The sequence below is a fragment of the Hyperolius riggenbachi genome, chromosome 1 (assembly GCF_040937935.1).
Source record: "Hyperolius riggenbachi isolate aHypRig1 chromosome 1, aHypRig1.pri, whole genome shotgun sequence".
Taxonomy (NCBI): Eukaryota; Metazoa; Chordata; class Amphibia; order Anura; family Hyperoliidae; genus Hyperolius; species Hyperolius riggenbachi.
In genome coordinates this window covers 199,083,470-199,110,278 of record NC_090646.1, presented here as the reverse complement: position 1 = coordinate 199,110,278, position 26,809 = coordinate 199,083,470, and the positions used below count along the sequence as shown (strand labels likewise).

General features: G+C 44.8%; 1 protein-coding gene across 3 annotated transcripts in view; it reads right to left on the bottom strand.

Annotated features, from left to right (window-relative positions):
- The window catches only part of ELF2 (E74 like ETS transcription factor 2), a 166,574-nt gene that overhangs the window by 10,820 nt on the left and 128,945 nt on the right, over positions 1-26,809 (bottom strand). For 2 of the 3 annotated variants that reach the window (XM_068279741.1, XM_068279734.1), the window contains exons 4-5: positions 5,124-5,237; positions 673-846 (exon numbers count right to left, since the gene is read on the bottom strand). In XM_068279741.1, coding sequence (XP_068135842.1) covers positions 673-846; positions 5,124-5,237 — 288 coding nt within the window. Of the gene's footprint in view, positions 1-672; positions 847-5,123; positions 5,238-19,851; positions 20,006-26,809 lie in introns of those variants that run through there. The other variant, XM_068279747.1, reaches the window with a different exon arrangement.

Sequence of the window (26,809 nt, the reverse complement as noted above, 5' to 3'; positions counted from 1 at the left end):
TCCATTAGGTTGGATCATATTAACCTCCCTTAATTAAGCACATATTAAGCATATCATATTAAGCTCCCTGACGGTAGGATTCTTTCTGGATTTTAGGGTCTAAAAGCGGTGCAATTTTTTTTGCACGCTTTTAGACCTCGAAACGGGGACACAAATAATGCTGCTAGAGAAATCTCGAGCAGCCCAGCACTTACCTCCCTGGGATCCAGCGTTGCAATTCTCCCTCCATCCTCCGGGTGGTGCGGTAACCCTGTAGTGACATTGCCATCTTGTCATGACGACAAACTGCGTTCTCAAGGGATGCAGAGCCTCCAAGGACAGGAAAGAAGAATGACTGCCGGCATCTGGATCCTGGGGGAGGCAAGTTAAAACGCCCGCTGCGCACTATACTCTGCAGAGACCTCCCGGCGGCTATCAAGAGTCAGGCTCGGGATTACCGCTCCTTTCTTCCAACCCTGACTCTGCAAGGAGGTTAAGGCAGCCATCTGATAGGTCTATGGAATTTCCAACTAAAAGTAAATGTAGCTTCCGCATAGCAGCCCGTCCAGACATTTCCTTGCCACATCTCCTGCCAGTGTCAAACATATGTTTCGTAAGAATGCTTATTGCAACCCCAACAAGAGATAAACTGCTAAGCCACAAGTGTAAGATAGAACAGGAAAAAGTCATTACCTTTCTTTTTTTTCATTGGTTCTCCAAGTTCAATAGATATTGGAATGGGAGAGGCATCCATTGGCTCAGAGTCCTCAGTGGACACTTCCACCACAGTCTCTGTAATGACATCTGGCCTCATGGCGGCATGGATAAATTCTGGGGTAGACACATTTTGTGGGACATACACTTCCACTGCAGAAAATAAAAGACGTTAAGAACCAAAAATGAATGAGCAATGTATTTAAAACAACCAGCCCAACTTGTATAGGTTTTTTAAAAATAAATTGATCATGGACAGAAAAACTCCTTCAGAAGCCCACTCAGTCTTCCCCAAAGTCATGCTCTGAGCTGGTACTGTAAAACTAAACCTGATCACTGCTCCATCAAATCCCTCTAAAGGTGGCCACACACACACACACACACACACACACACACACACACACACACACACACACAGACAGACACACACACACACAGACAGACAGACAGACAGACAGACAGACACACACAGACAGACAGACACACACAGACAGACAGACACACACAGACAGACAGACACACACAGACAGACAGACACACACAGACAGACAGACACACAGACAGACAGACACACAGACAGACACAGACAGACACACACACACACGATTATTAAATTTCCTGTTTTTCGATTAAAAAAAAAAAAATCTGTATGACTGAAATTTAAAATATTGTTCTACCGAGCGAGAAATGTGGTTGCATTTCCTTTTCTTTTTTTTACACTGTACAACAGTCAATTAGGAGTGGTGCAAGACTAATCAAGTTTTCATAAAATTGAACGGTGTAAAGCTATATTGCCTTTTTCTTGATTCAAAGTCACAAGCAGTTTTTTTTCTGAATTTTTCAATCTTTTTTCATTATTGGGGAAAAATGTCTTTCTTGAATCAACATTTGTAGAAATGGACACCAAAATTTCAGGACTCTGAACCTCTGAAGAGGTGTGCCTACATTTATTGCAGTCTGATAATTCCCAAGGTTTACTGTGGCAACAGTCCAACCAAATCATAGTACTGGATAGAGTTGGTAAGAGCTGGACCCTGCCAGGATTATATGGTCTGCTTCCTTGGCCACAAAGTCTACTGCATCTTGATGTTCAGGTCTTGTGCCTGGTGGCACCACATGAAGCAAGTTGGACCGCTAGGTGGGTTCTTTCACACAGAAGGCTGAGTGGTACAATTTAAAGAGACTGAAGTCTCATTTTTTTTACCTGTTTTTGTAATATAATCCTCTTCAGCATTAACGCCCTAGTAGAATCGCTGCATCCCCGTGGCAGATGACAGATTTATTACACAGAGATAGCCCTGCAAAGCTCCCAGGCTTGCAGGGCTTTACTTCCTAGAAGAGGCAGAGCTTTAGGCTGTAGCTCTGCCTCCTCCGCAATCAATCTCTGCTAATAGCCGCCTCTCCCGCCCCCTCAATTTTCTTTCACTGAGAGGGGCGGGGAGAAGGCGAAGATCCGCAGGGATTGATTAGGGAGAGGCAGAGCTACAGCTCAAAGCTCTGCCTCTCCAGGGCAGCAAGATCTTCGACCTGAAAAGTCATGGAACTTTGCCGGTCACGTTCTCTGTAATAAGTCAGCCATCTGCCGCGGGGATGTGGCGATTTTATTAGGGCATTCATGCTGAAGAGGATTATATAAGAAAAGTAGGTAGAAAAAAAAATGAGACTTCAGAGTCTCTTTAATGCTCGTCAGCAGCTTCCATTTATCTGCTGCATGCAGTTTGTCCTATGCATCCACATCATTCCAGGCAATTGGGCAGACACTGCAATCAAAATGACCACCCCACCCCTGTGACAAAATGCAGTCCAACAAGCCCTACTGCATAGAGCCAAATTAATCCATGCCATGCACTGATGAGGATCAAACAATCCGAAACAGTCTGTATGCATGTTGGATTATTGTGGCTCTGTACAAATTAACAAGCTGACACATCATTGCATTACAGCAGTTCTGGAGGTGTGTTTAGCTTCTAAGGGTACAATGGTTCATTTGCATATATTCAGCAGTGATGCCCTGGGGGACATCTCAGGCTCACTCCAACCTGAATTATCGCAAATTCTGTTTCAAGAAAGCAAACTTGTTTTTCTTGAACAGAGACAAAACAGATTATTTCTGTTCTGTTGAATAGAGGCCATATATTGTGTCACCACGATTTTAAAATCCAGACTGAAGTAGTTAAAGGCCCACTTCATAAGCTGGCTTTACCAAACTTGCAATTATGTTGGGTACACAGGTTACTTTTTTTTTGCGCGATAGATGGATCAGATAGATCAGTCATGTCCGATATTGCTCCCGATCGTTTCCGCTCTCGATTTCTCGTAGCAGTGAATGGAAAAAGATAAGAAAAACAAATGAAGATAAGAGAATCAAGGGCAAAATCGAGTGTGAAATCGTCCCGAAAGAACGATCGGGTGGCTAAATCGCACTAAAAAGTGTAACGTGTGTACCCAGCATTAGTGAGATATGCAGCTGTGCCTTTACTTTTAATCCTGACTACTACTTCTGATTGAACTAGGATGTTACATTTGCCTCACCAGACAAATTATACTGACAGATCATCAGACACTCTACCAGGCATAAGTAAGGAGATATACAGTATGTAGAAGAAAAAACCTCACTACACCATATGTCACTGCTTGTTGTATGCAATCAGAGATCTTAAGAGGTTTGCAAGAACAATTAACAGTCTGTTGTACATGGCAATCAGTGCCATGGAGTCTCCGTACTGTAAACACGCCAGTTTAAACAGTTCTGGCAGCATGGTCACAAGCTGTAATTTGCAGCCTGGTACTGCTGCACAGAAAGCACCACCTACTGGAGGAACATTCATAAAACTGCCTCCACCTCATGGGCTCCTAACTGAACTGTACCTGTGCCAAACAAGTAAAACACTCTTCATTGTTAGGACACAAGTCAAATCTTGTCTTAATGAAACAAAAACATATAAAGTACTCATTTCTACAACACAGCTTATTGGGTGTTCTACTCTCTACATTCTTAACTTGTATTATGCATACCCCAGAGAAATTTTAGTTGGATTTAGGGAATACTTGAAATTCAAGATTAGAAAAAAAAAGGGGGTGTACTCCTTAGATATTGTATCAGGATAGTCAAAAAGTAGGTGGGGCACCTGTCACATTAGAAAGGTGAAGCACTGTGTCCCAAATGCTCACAGCTCCTGCATTGTACCCGGTCCCAACACAACCAATCTCTTCCAGTATTATAGCGTTCTCATGTTTTTGTATTGCAGGAATTTTCTTTTCTCCTTTGTATTATAATTATACCCTTGTCTTGTCACAAGACACACAGGAAAATCATATTGTACTTTTCTCCTGGTGGACACTACTAGGGCGCACTCTATAGGCAATAGCAGTGTTAGGCCTGGAACCCACTAGGAGAGATTTTCTGAACGCTTTGTGATTTGAAAAGCTCTTGCTAATGTAATGCTATGGGTGTGATCCCACTTGAGGGATGTCATTTTATAAAAATTCCCCATAGCATTGCATTAGCAAGAGCTTTTTAAAATCATGCTTAGAAAAGGCTGCTAGTGGGTTTGAGCCCTTAGGGAGTCTTAGGTGGACTTACTGAACAGTATCTATTGTATAGGTACTAAAATGTTTCATGTTTTTTTCTTGACCGACATCTACCTCCATCCATTCAAAATTCTGCAAAAAAAACAAACAAAACACAACCAAGAATATCTGACTTTCCATTTTTGTATTTGCGTTGTCAATAAAAAATAGACACGCATAGCAAGCCATGGAAGAAAGTACAGATTTACTCTACAGCTGGAGATTACGTTGCTTTCACTACTCAAAGATTGCCACTGCAGTCTCAAGCCTCCCGGAGACTGTCCAGTAGTACTGGAAAAGAACACTGCTAAAATTGATCCCTCAAATACTACCATAAATGTACAGAAACAATTGTCATCTTTGCCAGCTGTCAGTCAATCTAACCTATGCAGCTTATGGAGCATCGGGAACCTGTCCGAGCATGCTTTATTCCGTACAGTAAATGCTGTAGTAAGCATATCACAGCACGTCAGCACAGACCTTACTTACCAAAGATGTAATGCAGTGGTGTTGCTGATGTGAATGGGACAACCAAAAGAAAGGGAGACCTATTTGCCTGTTCAGTAAGCCAGCACTAATTCAGTAGGAGACCTTTGGCAAGTCTCCCTTACACTGCTACTGCCAATAGAGCGCGCCCTAGTGGCTGCTGCTCTGCTCTGGCGCTTTTAGTCCACAAGGAGAAAAGCGCAATATAAATGTTATTTGTCTTGTCTTGTCTATTTTAATTTGCAAATCTCAGACTGCTACTCTGTGTGACCACACCAGAGATCCTTTATGCATTACAATTTACATCACCACTGGACAACAGGAGCACAATCATCACAGTCACAATAATAAAATAAGATGTGGCATGTAAATACCTGGGCTCCTAGAGTCCCGAAGAATAGTGGGCGACTCCATATGTAGCAGGGCTTCTGCCGCTTCAATGGTCTTGTCTCTGCAGTGTGCATGGCTGCCGTGTACAGATGCTTCCACTGTGAAAAGAAAGAAATCAGCTATGAAACTAGAAGAAATTAAGCTGATCTAGTATATGCAGAACCGCAGCGGAGACCATAGTTACCATAAGTATTCTTCATCCAATAACGGTTTTAAAATGATAGATCACAGATAATTCAATATGCTCTGTACTAATTGTAACTTCAGCTGAAACTCTGGCAAGCTCCTGCCCCACTACTATATAAGCATCTTCTACCCACCGGTCACAACACTGTCCCATCGCCACAGGCTCCTCTCTGCCGTGTCTATGACGGCAGAGTGCTGACAGCCGCTTTCATTGGCTCCTGACACTATCAATGGGAGCCAATGTGATTGGCTCTCCGTGATCAAGCGGTCAGGAGTCAATGAAAGCGGCTCCTGACCTGCTTACAAAGTTCTGCCGTGTATAAGACGAATTGCGGCGGGTTCAGAGCGGCGAGATCAGCGGTAACATGTCATTTATCAGGGCCACAGCACCAGCTGTTGGACGTAGATTTATACTGCATCGGTCCAGAACCAGTTAAATATAAATCTATAAGAATAAACAAGATACATCCGTGTTCTCCTCAGAAATTTTTTCTAGCCGGATGGCATGAAAAAGTAGCCGGGTGGCATAAAAAAAAATAAAAAAAATAGCTGTGTGGGGTGAGATGAGAGAATGGAAGGTCGGTGCTTTTCTGCACAACTCTGCTTACAACAGAGGAGGAAGTTAGCCGATGACAGCCGGGTGCTCACCAAAACTAGCCGGGTGGAGCACCCGGCTAAAAGAGCCTAGGGAGAACACTGTACATTTTCAAACATAAAACCACATCCCTAATTCTTCTTAGTGGTATAGGAATCCAACAAGATCATATGTTACTACAGCAAGATGTGCCTGATGCACGTTTCATTACCCTTCAGCTGCTTTCTCAGATTACGCCTATGAAGTCAAAGATCAGACACTGCACACATGACACCTAATTTATCTGCCATCATAAGGTGGTGGTGGGGGGTTAATCAAAACTCTTAAATTACATTTTTGCAGGGCTGTGGAGTCCGTCCAAAACTCCACCGACTCCGACTCCTCAGTTTAGGATTCCACCGACTCCGACTCCTAATTTGCATATTACAATTTTGTTGATTAAAAGTATGTAACATGAAATTCGTCTCTTAACTGCCAACGCTTAGGAATTTTACAAGACAACTGAAGTGAGAAGGATATGTAGACTAATATATTCATTCCCTTTAGACTAAAACTAGTCCTTGGTAAGAGTACTTGTAAAAGGTACAAACCGGAACAAAGAACATCTATCAGGCCCTAGGCAATGTAACTGTGGGTACAGGTAAGAGTGATGTGTAGGTACTCTGCAGGGGAATGAGGAGATTGTAAACAGACAACACCTCTGTGTTCAATGTGCACAGCATTCTCAGTTGATTCCCTGCAGCTCTGTGGGGAGTGCATATGTAGAGTATAGTACTACTGTGTAACAAAGTAAACCTGAGACAGATGAAATTAAAGTTTTATACATACCTGGGGCTTCCTCCAGCCGCCTTCAGGATAATCAGTCCCTCGTTGTCCTCCTCCACCACCTGGATCTTCTGCTATGAGTCCAGGTACTTGAGCCAGTCGGGCGTAGTGCGCATGCACACACTCCGCCGCCAGGAGCATACTACAACTGTGCAGCACTATTGCGCAGGTGCAGAATGTTCCTGGCTGTGGGAGCGGCATGCGGCCGGACAGCGCTGACTGGCTGAATTACCAGGACTCATAGCAGAAGATCTGGGTGATGGAGGACAGCAAGGGACGGATTAGCCTGAAGGGGGCTGGAGGAAGCCCCAGGCATGTATAAAACTTTACTTTTCATCCGTCTCAGTTACCCTTTAATTTGTAGTCACCAAACCAAATTTTAACATATCAAATTAGTTGATTTCATCAGCAAAGGGAGTGCCTACATTTGCATAAATCAGCATCAATGCAGAATTATTTCCATCTTGTTGACCATCTCTATTAGTGACACAGCTACACATCAGGCTTTATTCTTACAGCATAGATGTTATTTAGTATAAATAAGAGATTCCTGTGTACACATCATATATACAGTCACAATCAGATGTGTATATCTGACTTTAAAAATACAGGGACTGCTTTATTGAAGCAGCACAAGTAACTAATTTTGTTTGGTTTATTTCATTTTTGTGTACGAAGCACAGCTATTACTGTATGTACAAATTATTTATGATGACTGTTATCTGAGAAATAGAACATTTTATCATATTTTCTATTTTAATTACAGTTTAAATTCAGTCGGAGTCGGTGCATTTTTTCCCGACTCCGACTCAGACTCCAGGCACTACAGTCACAATCAGATGTGTATATCTGACTTTAAAAATACAGGGACTGCTTTATTGAAGCAGCACACAAGTAACTAATTTTGATTGGTTTATTTCATTTTTGTGGACGAAGCACAGCTATTACTGTATATATACATTATTTTTAATGACTATTATCTGAGAAATACAACATTTTATCATATTTTCTATTTTAATTACAGTTACAAATTCATTAGGAGTCGGAGCATTTTTTCCCGACTCCGACTCCAGGCACCCAAAATTGCCCGACTCCACAGCCCTGCATTTTTGCCTAGAAAAATAGTGTCCTGGGGCTAGTCAAAGGATACCTTCAAGATATGCTAAATAAAGTTATATTGCTCATTTTGACCAATCTCAGTTAACTAACTGGTGCTTTCCAAATCATGTGGCAGGTATGAGTGACCAATCATGTCTGCCAGAAACTACAGCACATACATAGAAATCCATGCAGTGCAATTTTACATAGTATGAACTATGAGCAATGATCTGAAAACATGTCACACCACTGAAAGATTGCTATTGTACAGAGAAGTGTTTATTCTGGCGGTAGTGGCTACTAATTAATCAATGCTAACATTTCTCAATCCAATAAAGCGCTTTTTTGCTGCCATCTCTGTTCTTGCTGGACATCTATCCTCACATTTGTTATCAGACTGGGAAGTGAGGGAAACTCTCCATTAAGGGGCCATAATGAGGTTCTAATCCCTTCCCACTTCCCTTTCCCAAACTAAAATGAAAGTTTTGGCTGCAGTTCCACACTCAGGCTATTTATCAAGCATCAGGTCTCTGTAGATAAACCCCAGTCAGACTGCACATGAGAAGGCTACAGAGGGAAGATAAAGCATTCAAAGAATCAGAGAGAACAAGCTGTGTTCTGGCACAAGCTCTGCCAAGTGTTCAGCATTACTAAGCCACAGCAGCACCTGCTTCTCCACGTCCACTCATGAGGCAAGGTGTCATACTCATCTCCAATTCCTCTTGCCATTTAAGGAAATGTGCTCACAGCTGATCCATTCCAAGTCAGCAGCCAGCACTGGCTGAGCCTATCTTTAGGTGACCCTTTCTTCTGCGTCCTACACAAGACGCTTAGCAGACCACCCTACCAGCATTCACTTAAAAAAGGGGCTCATTTAAACCTGCACAGCAAGTTTACACTGCACTTATTTAATGTACGGCCTTGCCAGTAAAATCTACCTCAAGGAAGAAAAAAAAAAACGAAAAAAAAAAAAACAACCTCATTTCACACTTGCGATAATACGGATTGGAACGTATACTGTACAAACGGAAGGGATTGCAAACTGATCCAATGTTAACCCATGGAACCGTCACATGCGTCCGTTTATACGGATCTGTTCTGTACATTCCCCTGAATGGACTACAACTTTTTTGCAGCACCAATTTTTCCAGACACCGCAGCCCAGCAGACTGGAAACAGAAGATGAAACACTGCATTGGGGCAATGAGAAAACGTGAAAAAAACAGACCGCTTAAAATAGAACAATTCACTGAGGGGGTGGGGGGATATGGGAAAACGGAACGGAAACAGCATGGCAACAGTTTTCACGGATCAGTTTGCCACAAAACTGCCTGTGTGAAATGGGCCGTCTCAAGTTTTGGAGGGTCAAATCAGATGAAAGCCATCAACCATCAGCCATTCTTTTACACCGCAAGTTCACATACAATCTGACTTGCAAGCAAAATTCAGGCAATTATATTAGAGCTGGTAGCTGATCCAGAGACCGATTTACTGTATTTACAATAGTGAATTGTACAAGGCTGCAGTAGCTCTATCAGCATTAACATTAAATTCCAGTAATTACAACTTCCCAAAGCCACTACTGGTATTTGTTAGAACAAAAATAGTTTGACTGGCTTATGCTGCCTAATGTAAGTTAGGGCAACTTTCCATTAGCAGGGTCAGTAGGACCAGGGGATACAGAGAAGACTAGAGATGCTGAACTGTGCAATTGTTGGCAGTTTGCCGACCCATGAACGCCATTCGGGTGCAATGTATATGCAACAGAATGGCAATGGTGGTAATGCCACAATTGTCAAACGCTGGCACGTGGTGGTGTTACACATGGGCGGAGGACTGCGGCATGTCACGTCTGAGGCCACACAAGTGCGACCCTATGGCGGGTGCTGGAGAGCAGATGACAGACCACGGTAAAACGAAGGCCTGTCCGCTGCCCATCTAAAAGAGGCCTAAGAGATCCAGAGCCTTCCCTCTTCTAAGGTATATAACTTTTTCCCACGGGGGTTACAGGTATCCTTTAAAGTGAATTTAAGCATGCGTTTTTTATAGTGCATAGCAACATGACAGCTTGTGTGACAACTTCCTACTAAACGCCTATTAAAAACACATGCATTTTTTTTTTTAACACTATAATAGCAAAATAGTAAATTTACAAATTTACAAATGTGGAGTCATTGAGAATCATTACTGTGTATTTATATAGTGCCATCATCTACTGCGCTTTTACATACTGACGACAAATATACACCAACTGTCACTCAGAGGAGCGCACAACTGAATCCCTACCATAGTCCATCATTGTCTCATGTTCAACCCGTTCGTTTTTGGGATGTGGAAGAAAGGAGTGCCAGGAAGAAACCTATGCAAACACAGAGAATGTACAAACTCTGCACAGATAGTGTCTGGGCAGATTTAGGGATCCATGACGTCTTACAATTCCTGGATTACCACTTATAAAACAGTTACTAAATGGCAGAAGAATTGCAATAAAAAGCAATTCAATTAAGCTCACTAGAATCAACTATTATTAAAACACAACTGGTTTCAACAATCAGCTCATGAAAAGGGTGAAAGAAAGTATTTATCTTCTTTAATGAAAGTTTATTCCTATTTTGGTAAACTTGTTAGGAAGCAAAAATGAAATTACAGTGGAACATTAAGTTATGAATGCGCTCATTCATTCAGATCACTACAACCCTGAATGGGGCTGCACTGGGAGCCAGAAAACAAAATGCCAGATCAAGTTTCAGGAAATAAACTGACAGCTAGAGACACTTGCAGCCATGAAAGAGTTACAGGCAAGCAGCTGGAATCTCTGGGTAACCCTGGGAAGCTGGAACAGCACACTGAGTAGTTCACACTTCCAACAGGACAATAAGCAGTTACGGCTTTTCCAAAGAGTGGCCGAAGTTGGCAGGCTGCCAAGAATATGCAAGCTTGTTCTGGGTAATCAGTCACTAGTAGGTGTTTCTATGGATATCACTATGCTAGAAACATACTGAGGAGAACAGGAGCCGCTTCGAATGTGCTCATCAAGGCGAAAAATAAATAAATAAAACCCGGACAGGCACTTTTCCTAGCATGAAAAAAAAAAAAGACCAATTCAACACTTTTCACTTTGAACAGTGAAAATACTGAAGACTGCACTAAACAAGCTGTAAAAACTTCCACTTAAAAAGTTGTTGGGAGTGCTGATAGAAGGCAGAGCTGCCAGAACAAAGCTACCGTAAATAGTGTACAGAGTTCCCAAGAAAGAACACTGGAAAAGTGAAGCCACCAGGTAACTAAGTGCAGGTCAGGCAAGGATAGAACACCCTGTAAACAGATTCAAGTAAAAGCTTTGTATTCCCCTACACAGAAGACATGATGGGGGGGGGGGGGGGGGGAGGGCAGTACTGAACTCCAAAACCATTCAAGTACTACACTTCCCTACTGCTCCCCACGCTCCCTGGCACAGGGGCATCGTCTAATCACAAACTACAGAGAAATTAGGCAGGCACACGATGTATGGCTGGAAGAAGCCGTATTCACGGCTGTTTGTGTGGAACGCAAAAGGCACCAGAAGTAAACACCAGGAAGCCCCTCCCCTTGGTAAATGTTATAAGTATCAAAAAAAACAAAACAAAAAAAAAAACCTTAGGGATAAACACCTTGCAAACTCATACCCAACACTTGACTAGAAGCTAGAGAAGTGTCTGGTGCTATTGGGGTAGGCATGACAAAAGGCCCCGGCAGGCAGGGTAAGTGCTCAGACACACTATAAGTGCTTTTCTGAGTGCTCTTTGGCCATCAGAGCTTTCTGAGAGCTTTGTAAAAAACAAACAAAACAAAAAAAATCACCTGCACCCATTGCCTTATATTAAAATTGCGGTAAAATTGCCATAAAACTGCACAATTTTACAATGATTTTAATATAAATCAATTAGAGCATTTAAAAAAAAAAAAAGCTCTCAAAAAAGCTATGATGGCCAAAAAGCGCTGAGAAAAAAGCTTATAGTGTGCCTGAGCCCTAAAATAAGTAAAGTACAGCACTGCGTAATAGGTTGGCGCTTTATAAATACAATAAATAAAGAGAACCATGCACGCGGGGGTCAGTCTGACATTGGACCTCGCTAAAGATGCAGCATACCGGGTCTTTAGGTGACGTTAGGGCTCTGCCATACACTTGCTACACTCGGCCTTTAACCCAGCATGCGTACATAGCCTAAAGCCTCTTAAGCTGGATACTCACCTGAAGATGGATCAGGGAACCTCACAGTGGCACCACCTGACAAAAAGCATTCCCCAATCTATCTCCAACCAGTGGGAAAAAGCAACGGCACCATGACTAGTGCAAACGAGAGGTTAAACGATCGCAGTATTTTGCGCAGGAGTCTTAAAGATCCAATGTGATGGGCGTAACCGCCGCTAAACAGTTTGCATAATGGTGCACGTGTACCCACATCACAAGGACACAAACTATCTCAGCGCTCAAAAAGTTGCTGGTCGTCGGAACAATCACGCAAATAATCGGGACATGGTATAAGCCTTTACACAAACTAGGAAGGAAAAAAAAAAAAAAGTCGTCAGACTATTATTCTATGAGGCTTTGACCAAGACTATAGAGTAATGCAGCAACCCAATTAGCAGAAACATGCGGTGCGGTGTTTCTTTGCAAAGGTATGGAGCAAAAACTGTTAAAACATTCATTGTAACCTGCCAATATAGCAAAAATACTAGTTCGAATATGCACAGCTTTCGTGATTTAGTCAAAAAAATGTTCCGGCATATTCCGATCAGCAGTACAGTCAGGCAACCAGTACTGTATAAAAGTAAAAATATGGCAGCCTCCATATCCCTCTCACTATGTTCCCTTTGAATGCAAGGGTGGAGGATTTTTTCCCTACATATTGGATACAATCACCCATTTCATTAGTTTCTTTCAATTACTTTTCTCTTAGTTTCAGAAGTGCCATGTGATGTCCTCATCCCTGCCTTCACACGATCCCACCCAGAGACAGCCCCTCTCAAGCCACATCAAAACTACAAGTACTCTAGATTCGTAAAAAAAGGTGAAGATGAAGAACATACAACCTGGCAACACCACCACATTCCGTGTGCAGTTGCATTCCACTTGTACACCGTAGGAAATAGATTAGGGCTGAGTAGGGCCTCGTCACACTCAGGGTTGTGGAGTCGGAGTTGGAGCAATTTTGGTTACCCAGAGACTGAGTCGGTGATTTCATGAACTGAGGAGTCAGATGATTTTTGTACAAAAGCCCTCGTAAGTATTAGACAAAGGAATCGGAGTCGAGGAGTCGGAGCCATTTTGGGTAAATGGAGTCAACGTTGGTGGTTTCATAAACTGAGTAGTTGGAAGATTTTTGTACAGACCCCACAGACCTGGTCAAACTGGAGAGCATTTTTCGGGTGGTTTTCATTTATTTTTTTAAAATTTCCCATTGACTTGCATTACAATCGGTGTAAAATGTTTCGAAACATTGCAATTGCAGCAAATTTCATGCAAGTCAATGGGAGCAATTTTTTTAAAATACTAAAACGACCCCCCCCCCCAAAAAAAAACCTCCTGTTGTAGTGTGAACAAGCCCTAAGGCTGGAAACACAAGAGCTTTTCTGAGCGCTTTGTGATGTTAAAAGTTCTTGCTAATGTTATCCTATGTGTGTTCACACTGGAGCAATGTGATTTTGTAAAAATCCCTCATAGCATTGCATTACCAAGAGCTTTTAAAATCTCTAGCGTTTAAAAAGCTCTTTTAGTGTGATCAGCCCTTAGCGCTCATTCACACTACAGGAGCTTTTCTAAGCGCTTGTGATTTTAAAAGCACTTGCTAATGTTCTATGTGTGTTCTCACTGGAGCGATGTGATTTTGTAAAAATCCTATATCGGATTGCATTCGCAAGAGATTTAAAATCTTCGGCATTTAAATAACTCTTGTAGTGTGAATCAGCCCTTAGAGTAGACATGCTGGCATGTTAGGGGGAAGGATACTAAGTCTGCTGTGATGCTGGCTTGTAAGGGAGGGTATTACTTTAAGGCTACTTTCACACCAAGACGTTGCGTTTTAGGGGACGTTAAGGTCGCATAACGTGCCCCTAACGCAACGCATGGTGGTGTTGAAGTTGGACATCAGATTGAGCTGCGTTATGCAGCTCTCAAAGCAGCCGCTCCAGGTTAGTGATAGGAAGTGCAGATCTTTTTAAGGATTCGGATCATTTGAATCAGCTCATTGAAAAGATCCGGATCTTTGAACCGAATCATTTTACTAGGGAAGCAGACTGGGTGAAATGACTAGCAGGACAGGACTTTCTGTATGTTTCGGTTACTTCCAGACAGACATCCACTGTGAACCGAATCTTTCATTGTGATGATCCGGATGATTCAACTCACGAAAAAGATCCGGATCAAATGAACGATTCGTTCATGATACGGACAACACTACAGTCCCACCACGAGTCACCACAGTGCAGTGAATATTAATTAGCCATGTGGCTGGCGAGGAGAAGGAGGGGAGACCTCCTCCTCCAACATTACTGAGCATGTGCAAACAGTCTAACGTGGCTTAGGCCAGTATTACGTACAGCATGCAGCACTTTGCTTAAACGTGCTGCGTTACAATGTAACGCAACGTGTGCACTGTGAACAGCACATTGCTTTTACAGTGCTGTGAGTTAGGCTGCGTTACTGGCTGCTGTAACGTGAGACTTTAACGTCCCACTGTGAAACCAGCCTAAAACATAACCACCTTTGTTAAAATGATATCTCATGTGTACATAGAATCAGCACAATATCAAAAATGTAATTTCCATTTGCTGCCAGCTACCAATTTAACCCCCTTGGCGGTATGAAAAATACCGCCAGGGGGCAGAACAGCAGTTTTTTTTTAATTTTTTTTTTTTTAAATCATGTAGCGAGCCCAGGGCTCGCTACATGATAGCCGCTGCTCAGCGGCATCCCCCCAGCCCCGCCGATCGCCTCCGGCGATAGGCGATCAGGAAATCCCGTTCAAAGATAGGCGGGATGACGTCACCGACGTCATTGGGTGACCCGATCCACCCCTTGGCGCTGCCTGGCACTGATTGGCCAGGCAGCGCAGGGGTCTGGGGGGGGGGGCGCGCGCCGCACCGGATAGCGGCGATCAGGCGCGCGGCGGCGGCGATCGGGGTGCTGGCGCAGCTAGCAAAGTGCTAGCTGCGTCCAGCAAAAAAAAAAAATTATGAAAATCGGCCCAGCAGGGCCTGAGCGGCACCCTCCGGCGGCTTACCCAGTGTCCAGCACGGGGTTACCGCTAAGGAGGTTAAAGAGACACTAAAGCCTAACAAAACAAACAAACAAAAAAAGTTTACTCACCTGGGGCTTCTACCAGACCCGTGTAGAAGCCCCGTGCCATCGCAGTCACTCACGGATTCTCCTCTCCGCAGCCAGCTATTTTCGATTCGCCGCCAGGCCTGACGATGCGTAGTCTTCGCGTTCCCGTTCGCAATAGCGCTATTGCGGATGGGAACGCAAAGGAGGTGCATGGCCTTGCCCGCGCAGGTGCAGTGAGCCTGTCAGCCGAAAACGTAACTAGCTGGCGGCGTGGGAAGCAGGGATCCAAGAGAGACTGCGAGGGCACGGGAAGGTTGCTGGGGCCTGGTAAAAGCCCCAGGTGAGTAAAACTATTTTTTTTGTTAGGCTTAAGGATCCCTTTAATGCTAGGTACACACCATAAAATTTTATGGCAAAATTACCTGCCAGATCGATTATTTTCAACATGTCCGATCTGAATTTCGACCGATTTCCAAATTTTCCATTCACTTCTGTGAAAATCGATCGAAATAATGGTCTACAAATCAATTGGAAAATCAATCGAAATTCATGTTGGAAATAATCAATCTTGCAGGTAAATCTGCCAGAAAATTGTATGGTGTGCATCTAGCATAAGAGCCTTGATTTTTGGCTGCAGTAATATCTGAATAACACCAGATACAAGCATGCAGCTAATTTTGTACAATCTGAGTGACAATGTTAAAAAACCTCTGATCTGCATATGCTTGTTCAGGGTCTATGGCTAAAAGTATCAAGAGGTATAGGATCAGCAGGATAGCTAGGCAACTGGCATTGCTTAAAGAGACACTGAGGCGAAAAAAAATTATAATATACAGTAATGAATTGGTTGTGTAGTACAGCTAAGAAATAAAGCATTAGGAGTTAAGCTGGCCATACACTAGGCCGATTCCCGCCAGATCGACAGCAGATTCGATCACTGGGATCGAATCTGCCATCACATAGTTTCCGCAACACGTCGAATTTCAATCCATTTCGTCCGATCCCTTCGTGCGGAAAATTACCGTCGATCGCCCGCGGGTAGGGAGCGCGTCGCTAGCGGCGTTCGAGTACCCGACGACCGACGGAATAGAGCCCGCATACATTACCTGCTCCCCCGGTCACCGCTGCTCCGTCTCCACGCTGGGCTCCGGGTCCGGCATGCTTCACTACTTCTTCTAGCCCGGCAGGAAGTTTAAACAGTAGAGGGGGCTCTACTGTTTAAACTTCCTGCCAGGCTAGAAGAAGTGAAGCATGCCGGACCTGGAGACCAGAGCGGAGACGGAGCAGCGGTGACCGGGGGCAGTCGCGCCAGCGGAGCAGGTAATGTATGCGACGGGGGAGCGGCGGCAGCAGCACCACCACCACAACAGATTGTGATCGGTTTCAGGCTGAAATCTGTTCACAATCTTTTTGCAGTAAAGGTAGCCATACGATCCCTCTCTGATCAGATTCGATCAGAGAGGGATCTATCTGTTGGTCGAATCTGTTGGCAAATCGACCAGTGTATGGCTACCTTTAAGCAACTCCAGTTATCTATGCAAATCGGGTTCGGGTTTCAGATAAGCAGCTGGCAGGGAAATAAAGGGTAGAGGAGGAATATATTATAGATAAAAAGAAGCCCCAGCATGCAACTGTTTACTGACTACTAAAGGGCCAGTGCTCCTTAACTACTTAAGTATGTGATAACTCTATATCATAACAGCAGGAAGAGTTTTGAAACTTTTGAATGCAGGATTAGCATCTTTATCACTTTATACTCTCAAACCAGTTGCTGTTGAAATTTGATTTCTATGGTAACACGCCCGCTTTAAGGGGTGGTTTACAGTGAAAGCGATGCACTAGCAAATCAGTTGCCGGGCAGATTATGTGCCCTTCTCAGTGTAATGGCAATGGATCAACTATGCAATGATCTAAAGGTAGCCATACAATGGTCGATTTGCCATTAGATCGACCAGCTGACAGATCCCTATCTGATCGAATCTGATCAGAGAGGGATCGTATGGCTGCCTTTACTGCAAACAGATTGTGAATTGGTGGATTTCAGCCTGAAACCAATCACAATCTGTGGAGCCGCCGCTGCCGCCTGCCCCCCCCCCCCCCCCCCGCGCATACATTACCTGACGCTGGCTCCCGGGCATCCTCTCCGCATCTTCTCCACGCTGCACCCGCTCCATCCCGGCGCTTCCTGTGTCACTCCGTGACCAGGAAGTTCAAATAGAGCGCCCTCTATTTGAACTTCCTGGTCACTGCAGTGACAGGAAGCGCCGGGATGGAGCGGATGCAGCGCGGAGAAGATGCGGAGAAGACGGCCGGGAGCCAGCGTCAGGCAATGTATACCTGATCGGATGCCGCTAGCGACGCGCTCCCTACCCGCGGGCGATCGAGGGTAATTTCCCGCACGGCGCGATCGGCGGGTGCGTTTAGCGCGAACGATTGGCAGCAGATTTGATCCCAGGATCGAATCTGCTGTCGAAACGGCCGCGAATCGGGCCAGTGTATGGCCACCTTAAGACCAAAAGCAAGTCTATGGACATCTAACCATGCATATCACATCATGTGCAGTGTCAGACCTGACAGCAGAGCATATTGTGTGAAAGAGCTCCAAGATGGTGTTTAAAGAAAATGCTTCCAACAGCAAGACCTCATTTCACTCTGCCTATTGTCCTGAAGAAATGAGTAGCAAAAATACTGTGCTACTTTAGCCATGTTCTTCGAGGCGAGACCCGCAGCTACCAATTTCAACATTTTGACAGTGTCTTGCACAAGCCACAATACATGCTGGGAGATGTTCATGGATACGCGAACATCTCTGTACTTGCATCCATGGACTGAAACTCCCGGCATGGATTTGATCACATGCGCAAGACCCTGCCAGGAAGTAAAAAATTCAGCAGCAGTGGATCCTCTCTAAAGACCATGGCAGGTCCCATATGGACCAGGGGTGGGGGGGGGGGGGGGGAGCAGCACCTTGTAGGCAAGTAGCGAGACTCAACGAAAGTGCAACGTTTGACTAATTCCAGATAGATTTTTGTCAGCATATGTTCTACTTTAGCAATATATATATATTTATCGTCCTGATATTGCTTGTTTACCGCCGCACACCCAATCGAGCAAGTCAGCCCTATATCTTGCAGCATGCCCAACCGACACATGCGACCAAATTCAGCCCATAATTGGTTGCATTGTCCCTAGTGCATGCAACTTGGCGGCACTGATTTCCATTTGATTATAATCAAATTGGATGGTCAACCATCCGCCAAATGTATGGTCTACTGGGTCCGCTAAAGTAGACTAGGGTCAAAGTGTGGTGCCATCATCAAGCATAAATGTGCAACTAATGTTGCAAAGAAGAGTAGTGCCCTGTCCAGCATAAAACACACAAGTGTAGTGTAATTGCAAACAAATGTCCAACTAATGTGTCTAGGATGTGTGGTGCACTGCTACTAACTGAAGCAGAGTGCAAGAGTGGTGCTCTGCCATTGAAATAATACACCAAAAGCATTAATTTCATTTGAAAAATGCATCAAACACAAACTGAATTTACTTTAGGTTATACATTGATATGCTACAAAAGTTACATTGTGACAGCAATAAACCGTTAGCAGTAATGATAACCAGACTGCAGGCCGTTGAAATCTGACAGGAAAGCTGCCAGACTGCAAGGCCACTGAGAAACGCACCGTGGACACTTCACGTGTCTAGAGCGCTGCAGTGTCCCAGGTGCTGAAGCCCCACCCCTCACTTCCGTGTTTACATCTCTTCTCTTCCCTCCAATTCCATCCGCATTGTGAGCTCACACTCCGCTGCCAATCAAAGCCGCTCTCAGCCCTCATTGGCCCTCAGCCTAGCTTCTCCGCAGAACCGCTATAGGTCAGCCCTCGGATTTCGAACCATCCCCGCGCAAGGATTGGCTGACAGCGGCTGCCCATCACCCGAGCCCTCCAGCCCGTTTGATCTCCAAGCTTCCGCTATCGAACGGTTTTTTTCAACGTTACATAAAATATTCTTTATGCAAAAAAAACAATAAAACGTTCAGCACTAATGCGCTGCGCCGTGTTACACCTTGTACAAATCACCCTGACTGGTTCCGAAAATCCCCCGTTATTACAGGATGGATGAGGGCCAAGCGCCCAGCGCGAAGCCCATACACAGCAATATGTCGGCTATATATTGCCCTAACATAAGGGGTTGTCTGCAATCAGGAGATGTGCACGCCTGGCTGCAGGGATCAGAGGCAGTGAGGCACACAGCGGTAACTAATGACATCTGTGGCCCAATGTCAGTGATCGGCTCTGGCCGAGGCTTCCAAGCTTCTCCCGCATGATAGAGATGAGCTCCAGCCCGCAGGAGGCGCCAGGAGAGCACCGCACAGCCAGACAGCGTGGCAGCAGACAACAATCCACACACTTCCTGGTTGCAGGATCACTAGTACCAGCAGAGCTGGCTGCATGCACATCACACATCCTCACCCCTCCCATGCATAAGCGGTGCCCAGCCAAGGTGATCACCACTTCCTACACTACTCCCCATCCCTCCCTGCAGGCAGAGCGTGCGCAGCCACATCCTAGCCCTCCCCATCCCAGCCAATGCTCTGCACACAGGGCCGAGGCTGGCCGTGCATGCTCACCACTACTGCTGCACGGCCAGGATCCGCGCCCCCTCCCCTCGCCTCCAAGCATGCACGCCCCGGGCTGTGCTTTACCGGCTCTGATTAGAAGATCGAGCTGATTGGTGGGTCCCTCATGCAGCGATGTCGCCATGTTTATCCCGGAGCTGGTGCTTCACATTGAGTCACAGCAGTGCAGACAGAGGAGGAAGCGGGGATACAGTGCGTGTGTGCAAGGGGCGGAGGAATACACAGATCCTTCCGCACCCTACAGGAAGCATAGAGCTGCCTACACCACGGCCACCGCACGATCCTTCCGCACTGTCTCACTACACACAGGAAGTGCTGCCCTTCACCGGGACGAACACATAATACATGCTGCAAAGTGCCATATCAACACATTGGCCAGCCAATCACAGGACAGAGGCTTGTCTGTAGCTCAGAACAGGGCCGCTATTCGGAAATTGTGAACTAATAAAAGAAGTTTAGAACAACAGAAAGGCAATCAGGTTTAAAGAATTAAATCAACTGGTTATTTAAATGTTGAAGCCCAAATTCACGTACAGCTCTTATATGCGTATCATTTTTTTTTAAACAAATGCTTAAAATACTGAAATTTATGTAAACAAAAATGTAGAAATAAAAAAAATCTCCTCCATAGATTTCCAAATGCAAGACGGAATTGCAGTAAAACCTTGGATTAAGAATAACTTTGTTTAAGAGCGCTTTTGCATAAACAAGCAAAACATTTTATGTATTTTGCATAGCTCCCAACTGTCCCTCTTTGGGAGCCCTGCCCCTCTTTCCACATTATTTGTCCTTTCAGGACTTTGTCCCCCTTTCTATATATATATATATATATTTTCCTATAAAAAAATGTGTTTGATTGACTAAACTTTATCTCCGTCAGAAGAGCCGAAACAGCGCCCCCGTTGGAGCCTGGAAAGGTAAATATTGAACAGGCTGTTGGATTTGTCGCGCCGGCTTTGAAGGGCTGCAGCGAGACCCCCGTGGGACAGAGGATGACGGGGGAAGCCTCACTGGGATCCTGAGGCTTCCCCCTCTTGAAATGAGTACCCCCCAGGGGACGTTTTTCTCGTTACAGTGCCTCTTTAAGTGATCTTGAGACTAGGGGAAATAAAAGTTTTATACACACCTGGGGCTTTCTCCAGCCCTCTCCATGCAGATAGCTCCCTCGGCGCTGTCCAAAGCCTCCTAGATCATCAGGTAGCAGCAGCGTTCTCCGTGGCCAGTCAAGCGTACTGCGTGGCACAACAGTGTGCTCCGGGAGCATACTGCGCAGGCATAGCACACTCCCAGGTGCGCATACTGCGCCGACTGGCTGCGAAGAACGGAATCGCTACCGGAGGTTCTAGGAGGCTTTGGACCGCAGCGAGGGAGCAACTGCACAGAAGGGGCTGGAGGAAGCCCTAGGTATATATAAAACCTATTTTCCCTCATCTCAGGTACACTTTAATCTAAGCTAAGGCTCAAACCAACTAGCGGCCTTTTCTAAGCGCTAATTGTGACAATCCAGCCCCGCGATCCCGTCGAGATCTGCTCCCGTTAGCGTACGCAGGAAGTACGGGTGCAGACGGACAACGAGACCGGTTGCTGGATCGTCAGAGGTAAGAAGAAAAGGCGACAGAGCGTGCCAATCCCGTCTAATCTGCTCCCGTTAGCATACGCAGGAAGTACGGTGAACAGACTGACAATAAAGATTGGTCGCGCAGCTGCCGACAATATGTAATGGGACAAACCTCCACCAATCCCGTATTACTAGGCCACTGTTGCCATGCAGGTCTCATGCACTAGAGACTGCTGGAGGCAAATTCACTGTGTGCGTAGTAAACGGTTAAGATTGGTTGGAGGTGCCCATACATGTACAATTCTGATTGTATGTACAATCGGTAAACAAAAAATATCGATTTCGCGCTGGAAATCGGGTAAATAAAGTAAACTGCCACCACTCTCTCAAGTTCAGGGAGGAAAGAGACTCCCGCTATCATAATACGGTAGCCAGCCCAATCACGTTCAACACGCTCAAGTCACCGTTCGGGGAATAGTCACTTCCAACGGCTTAAAGACTGTGAGCAATGTGACGTTAAAGAAAGGTTACTGGGTCCCTATATGATGCAATCTCGAATTGTATTTATAATCGAGAAACGAAGTTATCGATTTCGCACAGGAAATCTGGTACTAGCTAATCCTAGAAGGAAGAAACGGTTATTTACAACCTAGCTAGCAAATCAACAATTTATAAGCAAATCATAAAACAATGCGGTAGTATGACTGACTCTTCAGAGGGCAGATTCGTTATAGCAGCAATCAGATGACCAGAACAGGCACAAGACTGAACGATAAAATCGTTAGTTTATTTCTAAACTACATACACACAGCTTATTTTAGAACAGATTGATTGACAGAGAGAAGAGAGGAAAAGAGAACAGAATGTCTTAATATACAGTTCAAATACCGTTATTGGTAGTCCATGCGGCAATCGCAAGTCTTTGGCGAAAGTCCCAAAATGGCGGTTGCCATGCGGCCAACAGGCCTTTGTTAGGAAGTTCCAAGAGGGAGGGTTTGCCCGCGTCCTTGCGGGCTGCCAGGATGTTACTAGGCATCAGATTGAAGGTAAAGGACACAGAGCTTTCTGGGCTCTGTCTGGTTATAGCCCCCACTCCAGCAAGGAGGGGTTAGGGGGCGTGGATCACACACCTCTTTGGAATAGGAGATCTCTGCCCCTCTCAGAGAGACAAAATTTTACCTGAATCATGATAAGTGTGCTCATCTGCAAACCGTACAAGTTGTGTTAAATCTAATAACATTTTTAGGTTTGTCAGAATTTATCAAGAACGTTGATACCAAACTTGGGGGGTTTAGAGTGAACGGTGACCCCAAAATGTATATCTCTGCTTTGGCAGGGCTTACCTTGAATTCAGAAACATCCAATCGTGTGGTTGGTTCCGAATTTCAGAATAAGCGGGTTCTTTAGGCCGTTGCCTATTTGGAAAGCCATCTTTATGGCAAAAGATGGATTTCATATTTGTGAGATCACAGAAAGGTCAGCTGGGAGATGGAATCTCCTTGATCCTTCAGCTGAGGTAATCCTGAGAGAACCCCCTGCTGTGATCGGTTCCTAGCAGTCTGGAGGAGCTAACATTTATGAGCTTCTGTCAACTGATATCTACCCTTTACCTGATGGATGAGGTCATAAACACCTCAGGGGGTCCCCTGTGCTGGCAGAGAATCTTTTCAACAGCAGGCTAATTAACTGGCCATGAAAAGATTTCTCCAGCCCTTTGGTGAAGGAAAAAAAAAAAGTGTATTTAAACCCAAAAAACTGTCAGTTTGGGTGGTTTGCGAAGAACTAACGTTGGTAACTCCATGACGCATTCGATATGTCATATCGACGGCGTCACACTAATGATTTGCAAAGCTCTTGCAAATACAATGCAATGAGGGATTTAAAAAAAAAACAGCCCTCAAGTGGGATCACAACCATAACATTATATTAGCAAGAGCTTTTCAAATCACAAGAACTTAAAAATAGCTTAATAACAAACTGCTAGTGGGTTCCATGCTTTAGGGACTGTATAATGTTACATTTCAGTCAAATCTTTAAAAGTAGGCAAAAGCAACTGTCATTGGATAATAATAATAAAAAAAAAGTTGGTGTGAGCTAACAAATATCAATGATTCTGTTATAGTGAAAAACTTTTTCTTCATTTTTACTTTATATACACAGGAGTTGAACAAAATAATGGAAACCTCTTGAAAATCAACAAAATATATTTTAATATGGAGTAGGTCCACCTTTTGCGGCAATTACAGCCTCAATTCTCTGAGTTATTGATTAATACAAATTGTGAATGGTTTCCAAAGGAATTTTAGCCCATTCTTCAGTTTAAACATCCACCAGTTCTTTTAGAGACGATGGCGGCGGAAATCGACTTGAATCTATAATAACGACCATAAATGCTCAATGTTGAGGTCTGGGGATTGTGGTGGCCAGATGAGATGCTCAACTTCATTAGAATGTTCCTCGTGCCATTCTTTAACAATTCTAGCTGTATGGATTGGGGCATTATTATCTTGAAAGATGGCATTCCCCTCCGGAAACAGTACTTGAACCATAGGATGAACTTGGTTGCCCAAAATTCCTAAATAGTCTCGGCTGTTAATTCTTCCATGAAGGGTAATCATTGCCCTGGCGGATTTCCAAGAAATAGCACCCCAGATCAACACAGAACCCCCGCCATGTTTTACGGTTGGGAGAAGGCAGTCTGGACGAAATGCTTCTCTCGGCTGTCTCCAAACGTACACTGGGCCGGAGGTCGGAAATAAGGTAAACGATGATTCGTCAGAGAAAATCAAATTTTTCCACTGCTCGAGGGACCAATTCTGGTGGTTTCTACACCACTCTAAACGCTTTGAACCGGAGCAGTGCTTTTCAGCGCAGGTAGATTTGGGTGCAGCTGGCACCACCATAGACTGTAATAGGAATTACAGCTATAGCAGCGCTCAGTGAGCAACGTCGGCGCTGTCAGAAGACGGAGCCGAAGTTGCTTTTAAAACACAATAATTCGGCCTCCAGCAATAGCTGGAAGCAGAATTATATCATTCCTCACTATCCATGGCAGCCTGGAGGGGAAATGGTAATTAACAGGGCCCGGACTTGTGCAGAAGCGGGATCAGCCATATACCGGCTGTATCCTGTGCCCAAGTCTACCTGCGCAGATTTCAAATGTATGCCTTAGAAACATTTGTCTTTGAGAGCAGAGGTTTTCTAATTGCAGTTCTTTCGTGGAATCCAGATTTGTGCAGTTCCTGAACAGTTTTTGTGGAAACTGGTTTTTGTAGGTGTTCATTCAGCTCTGCAGTGATTTTAGGAGCCGTGGTCTTGCAAGCTTTTCTAACAATTCGATTTAGAGTCCGACAGTCTCTCAGACAACTTCGTCTTTCGGCCACAACTGTGCTTTGCCGAGGATGTTTTTCCTTCGCTTTCAAAGGCACTCATTACTTTTGAGACAGTACCTCTTGAAATGCCAAGCATTCGGGCAGTTTCTGTTACAGTAGTGCCTGCCATACGAGCACCAACAATTTGGCCTCTTTGAAAGTCTGAGAGGTCTGCCATTTTTATAAATTATAACCAACTTTGGTTTAAATATCTGTAAAAAACTATTTTAACTAAACATATCAAATAAAAATAATACAGGTAGTCCTCGGTTAACGAACGAGATAGGGACTGTAGGTTCGTTCTTAACCTGAATCAGTTTTTAAGTCGGGACGCTGTGCCATTTCTGTCCTTTGTGCCTCCAGTGTCCCCCCCCCCCCCCTCTGGCTCATCTCTGGCCCCCGTGTCTCCTTGGTCTCCATTGTGTCTCCCTTGTGTGTCTCCCATGTGCCTCCTTGTGTCTCCAATGTGCAACCTTTGCCCCCATTCTTTAAGCTGAGTAGGTGCAGCGGAAGCAGAGATAGGGGACATCTCACCTGTTCCATGGTGGTGTAACGTCCCACCGTGCTGCCCAGAAGCTGCGCGGCCCGTCCTCTCTCTCAGTTCACTGTCCCCCCCAAACCCCCTCGGCGGCTTCTCACGCGTCGCATAATGACGCATCAGGAGGAGCTGCCCCTAGGGGGGCTTCTCCTGATTGCGTCATTATGTGACGCATGAGAAGCCGCCCATGGAACAGTGAACGGAGAGAGAGAGAGGACGGGCCGCGCAGCTTCTGAGCAGCACGATGGGACGTTACACCACCATGGAACAGGTGAGATGTCCCCTATCTGGCTTCCGCTGCGCCTACTCGCACTCGGAACAGCAGCAAAATAGGTAGTCCCCAGCTGCGTGACGTCATCGCGGCGGGTCGGCAGGCGCTCGTATCGCCGGATCGTTCGAAAGTCGGGCGTTCTTAAACCGGGGACTACCTGTAAACAAAATTAACATATGTCAAGTTTTGATTGCTTAAAACATGTTCAAAGATTATGATGTCAATATGTTCGGTGTTTCCATTATTTTGTCCAAACCCTGTAATATTTTGTATTAAATATTGTTCTACAAATATTTTTAAATTGAATCATCCGAGTTTCCATTAAGCTTATGGAGAAATTTGCTTTGATATAAGAGTGCTTTGGATTACAAGCATGTTTGTGGAACAAATGTTTATGCTCGCAAACCAAGATTCCACTGTACTATCATTTCACTGAACAGCTCTTTGTTGTATGATTAAAAAAGCTATTTTATTCAAAAATCACTTTAAAAATAAGTTCACAAAACCAAAATCACAAATTGCTAGCGATTTCTATAGCAGTTTTGGTGTGCACTAGCCCTGAGCCATGAAACTGGATGGATCAAATACAGTTTCAGCCAATTTTCACTAATACAATTTAATTTGAAACCTCACTGGGAAATTCTGCTAACATGATTGGTTGCAGTTTCAACAGTTATCAAAGGGACAGCACACTACAACTTTTAGGGCTCATTTCCACAAGCAGTTACCAGGTGGCAGTGAGCAGTTACCAGGCAGTAGCAAGCAGTTGTGAGAGTTTGAGGCCTGGAACCCACTAGGAATCACTGCAGCTGCTTTAAATGATACCAGATGTGAAATTAGTAACAGAAACGTAGGCATATACTCTTACCTGCCCTGATGCCGGTCACCCCCCGCGACCGTCTTCCGGGTCGCCGGAGTCGGGCTTTACTGTGCAGGCACTGGCCGGGCTGCACACATCCTACAGCGTGCATCTACACCCGGGAACAAGCTAAAGTTTGGGTCAAAAACCACATACTTACCTAAGAAGAGTGAAGCCTCTGGATCCTGTAGAGGCTTTCCACAGTGTCCTCCAGTACCCCTTTGCCACTTACAGACACCACAAAAAAAAAAAAAAAAAATTGACAGGGGCTTGTTGGAAATCTGATCAGGGCTGCACGCCTCTTTACTTGTGTTCAATGACTGACAGACAGGACTGCTAGCCACCTGACATGTAAGCAGACAGGACTGGTAGCCGACAAACAGGCTGGACTAGTAGCAGACTGGTGGACAGGACTGGTAGCTGGAGC